The sequence below is a fragment of the Setaria italica genome, chromosome III (genome assembly GCF_000263155.2).
Source record: "Setaria italica strain Yugu1 chromosome III, Setaria_italica_v2.0, whole genome shotgun sequence".
In the NCBI taxonomy this organism is placed as follows: Eukaryota; Viridiplantae; Streptophyta; class Magnoliopsida; order Poales; family Poaceae; genus Setaria; species Setaria italica.
The window spans coordinates 47,687,620-47,692,432 of NC_028452.1; the positions used below are offsets into that span (position 1 = coordinate 47,687,620).

General features: G+C 42.5%; 1 protein-coding gene across 2 annotated transcripts; it reads left to right on the forward strand.

Annotated features, from left to right (window-relative positions):
* Nucleotides 1–291: 291 nt before the first annotated feature.
* On the forward strand, nt 292–3,838 carry LOC101781582. 2 transcript variants are annotated; one of them, XM_004962990.2, is made up of 8 exons: nt 292–373; nt 504–555; nt 2,366–2,503; nt 2,604–2,666; nt 2,770–2,817; nt 2,903–2,962; nt 3,276–3,333; nt 3,419–3,838. In XM_004962990.2, the coding sequence occupies exons 3-8, from the start codon at nt 2,378–2,380 to the stop codon at nt 3,487–3,489; spliced, it is 426 nt and encodes a 141-aa protein (XP_004963047.1). In that variant the 5' UTR covers nt 292–373; nt 504–555; nt 2,366–2,377; the 3' UTR covers nt 3,490–3,838. The 2 variants fall into 2 exon arrangements, with proteins under 2 accessions (XP_004963047.1, XP_004963048.1); XM_004962991.2 differs by having other exon boundaries at nt 311–404.
* The last annotated feature ends 975 nt before the right edge of the window (nt 3,839–4,813 follow it).

The window sequence follows — 4,813 nt, forward strand, 5'->3', positions numbered from 1 at the left end:
AAAAGAATATTTGTGTGGTTTGCTGCGTTTCGGATCGGTATCCACCGTGACCAAAACTATTCGCAACGGTCTATCTCGTATTCTCATATGAAATGAATCCAAGATATTGCGAGCTCTATAGTATAGAAATAATAACAGAGCGAAACCTTGCTGCATACCTGGGCCGACACAAAATAATAACAGAGCAAAACCTTGCTGCATACCTGGGCCGACACGGATTGAGCCATCTGTTCTGACACGGCCCAGTTCATAGCATAGCAGGCCCACTGCGCGACGCAGCGGAATAACCTCGCTGCGCGTCGCTCGCTCTCTCCACTTACCTGTCGTCCCCACCTCCCTGCGTAGCCACAACGCGATACGGCGACGACCGGCGGTGAGTCGACGGCAACCGGAGACGGGCTGACGTTGAGCTCCTCTTCTTTCTGTCTCACCAGATCTCCACCTCCCGATTCCTTGTTGATTCTTTCCCCTCCCGTGAACCGTACGTGTTGGTGCTGCACCAGGTCTCGGATCTTCCCCTTCCGCCTTGCGGATCCGGCCCGGCGGCGGCGAGAGGTGAGCTCATCCTTTCCTTCCCCTTCTCCCTCGTTTATCTCTTCCCCTCTCGCAATCTGTGTGGTGCTGCTTATGGAGCAAAAGGGGACGATGTGCATATTGCTCATCCATAAAACTATTATGGCACCTCTTTGCTGGACGTTTGTTTTGCCATTCAAAATTGTTCATATGAAGCACACAGTAAAAAAGATAACATTTTCTGAAGACGTTCGCGATGACAATATGCAGCAAGGCATGAGCGTTCTAAAAGCAAATGAACCGGTCAACAATATACTTTGTGCTAGATCCGCTGACAATTTTGTTGTTGGAATATCAAATGCTTTCGACTTAGACTCTGCATTTAATATATGTCAAACCAAACGATCTGATAACATAAAAGCTGCATACTTTGATGCATGAAGTGGTCTATCTAATGGCCAACTCTTGCTGTAGTTGAATTGCCATTAAATCCTTAGCAAAGTGGTACTTTTCTGTCTCTTTCTATAGCAAAACCTAATGCCAGTACCCAGTATGATAAGAAAGTAATGCCAATTGATCGATGCCCAACGATAATACGTTTCTCCTAAAGATTATTCTGAAAGGTAACGTGATCCTGATGACTTGTTATGAAAAAGGGGATGATGTTTGTATTGCATAGCTGTCCTTGCACCTCTGTGTCGTTGGGCATTTATTTTCTGACTCGAAATCATTAAGATAAAGGACACAGGAAAAAAGGTACCATTTTCTTTAAGCGTTTGCGATGAAAATATGCAGCAAGGCATGAATGTCTTGAAGCAAATGGATCTTTTAACTGTATCCTTCCTTCCTGCTTGACTCCCTGAGAATTTTATTTTTGCAATATCAAATGCTTGGCTTAGTTTCTGGATTTAATGTTTCAAACCAAACAATCTGATAACATAAACCTTGCTTATTTTGATACATAAAATGGTCTATCTGCTGGCCAAGTCTCGCTGTAATGGAGTTGGCATTAAATCCGTAGCAAAATGATATTTTTCTGTCTCTTTCTAGCGCAAAGTCTTGTGCCAGTATGATAAGAGTAACGATAATTGATCAATACCCAACAATAAATACGTTACTCCTAAAAATTATTCTGAAAGGTGTTTCTAAGCGAATTAATTTTTTCAAACCAACTATGGCCAAGTGTGTTTCTGAATATAATTTGCTCGGTTCGTTTGGCTACTGGAAGCCCTGCCAGTGCACCACAACAGAGTTTATGGTAACTAATGAAGGGAGAGCTAAAGGATATCAGCCATATTTAGGAACAGTTTAGATAAAATGCAGTATCTTTGGTAATGGTAAATATTCAATGTTTATTGTTGTCTGATCTGCTCGTAACTTTCTGTCAACAACAGACCTGACCTTACGAAACATAGCTGGATGGGGATCTTTAGGGATGAGATTGTTGTTGATATCAAGCATGTTTTGGGTCCCTATCCTACTGTGGTGCCATTCAGTTGCTCAAACATTGGTCTTGTATTAATCATCTGTCGAAGGCAGTTTAGTTGTTGGAAATGTTGAATGCATTCTCCTAACTGAATTTGGGATGATGGAAAATCAATGTTTACGTCGCACATAGTTGTCATTACCCCATACTTTATGTTGATTTTTTTATGCCCTCCTGCTATGCCATTAAGGAAAATAAGTGCCTATATATTGTTTCTTTGTGAGAATATGAGCGCTCATTTGTATTCTGGAATTATTTGCCATACATCTGCGCATATGTTAGCTAGTGTACATCATAAATTATTCTGATTGGCTGATTGCTATCATGAGTATGAACTAATCATGGACTTGAACTCTTCTCTCACAGCTCAAGTTTACGATGTCTGGGATGGCATCTGATGATGTAACTGCCCAAGTGAGGGTTGAAGGAGATGTTTCAGATCAGAAGGTTGAAGACGTTCAGGGCCAGAATGAAATGGATGGGATGCCCTCGCGACAAGAGGAGGCACTGTCTTTTCTTATCACCATTTTCCTTTTGTTTCTGGGTATAGTATTCGTGCACTTGTGTTGTTTCTCTTCTAACTGCTACTTATCCGTATTTGCAGGAGGCAGCAATTAAGAAAAAGTATGGAGGAATATTGCCCAGAAAGACTCCACTTATATCTAAGGTCAATAACATTGCCTTACTATACATTGTTTCTTTGCTATTTAAATTGTGTAATATTATCATATATAAAAAGGTGACTATTTGATATTGAAATACCTTTTCAGGACCATGAGCGTGCTTACTTTGATTCCGCTGATTGGGCTCTAGGAAAGGTAATAGAGAGTCCTTCCAACCCCCACTCTGATATTAAGTATTTTAAAAAAATGTGAAATATCTTCTCTTCATTTGTTCTTTCAGCAAGGTGGTGTTCCCAACAAGCCTAAAGGTCCTCTTGAAGCACTTCGACCAAAGCTTCAGGTACCAGCTTTTGCCTGACTCATAATAGTCTAGCATGTGGTGTGCGGTTGTATAATTCCCAGGCTTTTTTGATTGTGAAATAGGTGAAATCCATATAATCTATGTTATAGCATATTACTTTTACCAAAGCTGGTACGGGAGGCAGTCTAGATGCATTTAGTATATTATTCGATACCTTGTAGGCTTGACTCCACACCATAATCCTGTAGCAAGTATAGCATACAGTAATTATGCGTCCTACTTGCATTGCTATATGTGTCATGCCAATTTAATTTCTTGACTTGAATGTTTTCCCCATCTATTCTACTTTCAGCCTACTCAACAAAATGCCCGTGCCCGTCGAACTTCTTATGCATCTGCGGACAGCGATGGTACTCCTTTCTTGTACTAGCAAATCATTAGTCTTTTGATACCCGTACTTGATTCGTACCTAGGATCATTGCTTTTCCCTTGCAGAGACTCTGAACTTGTCTGCTGAGGATCTGGGCCAGCAAGGAGAACCTGTCGAGGACAAGAACAAGGAATGAGTACGCCGGTTGGCAGTGCGCCTTTTATACAGAAGATGCCATTTGCTGTCCTCATGCTTGCCTTGTGATAATAATAAGTAACGCGGATCTGTATAATAATACTGGTGAGGTTGAGATGTGCAGTCGAAATGGATGTGCGAATGTGGTGTATGTAGTATACGCGGCTACATTCAGCATTTCAGCTGTTCGGCCTTTCGGATGCCTGGAACAGCTAGGAATGAGCTTGTGGTGATGATGGTGAGTCCTGGACGTGTATGCAAAACACATGCGAATTGGATGGTTGATACTCTCTCTGAACTGGAGTCACTACTTATAATAAAGTCACCGAGGTCCTTCGTTTTAGATGTTACATATGTTGCAATGTGAGTTTGTGCGAGCGTGTGTATGAGCGTCCGTGTCGAAATCGTCCTTACAATGTCAATGCCAAAACTCCTTGGGGCTCCTACCTCGCACCTAATAAAATTGACTTGAGGCGTGAAAGTTCATCTCTAGTGTTTGGTGAAAGTTAATGGAGTAATTTGCTTGCCCACACGGGTTATCCTGTGGGCTGGGTTGTTGGGGGTTAATTAACCTCCCTTTGATTAACTTCTTCTAGTGAAAAATGCCAGCTCCTTGAAACTCTTGCCAGAGTGAAGGAGAAGGAAGAAGGATTAATGGGTAACGTGATTGCCGTAGTGTGAGCAGGCTTTGTCAGTGCCAGATTCGGAACACCGTTTTGTTCACGGATCTGGAAATATTTCAGATCGGTTGGTACGCAGAAGCTGCTACCAACAACGCCAGCGCTAGCTGTAAACGTGACAGAAGCTGATATTTCAGATCCTATCCGGGTCCAAGTTCAGACTTTAGAGTTCAGAGAGACACGAGAACAAGTTCATTTTTCAGAAAAGACACAAGAACAAGTTTCCATCTCCAAACTCCAATCAGCGATTAATTGGACAGGAATGCAATTTCTTCTCAAGCGAGTTGATTGTTAGGTAAGATAATAATGTGGACAGATAACTCTATCCGGCTGGGTGACAAGTTCTCTCCCAAGCAGAGCTTGAACAGAAGAAAGCACTGACAGAAATCAACGATCTCGTCTGCCGGCAGGTTCAGCATTCGATTGGGTTGCATGGAAAACAATGTGATCCGTAGCCGCCGTTGACGTTAGCGTGCAGGATCGATCGGTTGGTTTCCTCTGCACATCACGTACGTGTGGTTCCTGAAGCGCCAAGAAGATCAGCGTTTGCTGCTGCAGACCGGCGTCGGCCTGCCTCTGATGATATTTCATCTGCAGCATTAACTTCTGGCATCTCCTTTTCTCAATAAGCTTGCAATGTAGGTG

Coding starts and splice junctions, on each gene's coding strand:
- LOC101781582 (XM_004962990.2), top strand. CDS start 2,378: ATGTCTGGGATGGCATCTGATGATGTAACTGCCCAAGTGAGGGTTGAA. Junction 2,504..2,603: donor TGCCCTCGCGACAAGAGGAG/GCACTGTCTTTT, acceptor CCGTATTTGCAG/GAGGCAGCAATTAAGAAAAA. Junction 2,667..2,769: donor AGACTCCACTTATATCTAAG/GTCAATAACATT, acceptor ATACCTTTTCAG/GACCATGAGCGTGCTTACTT.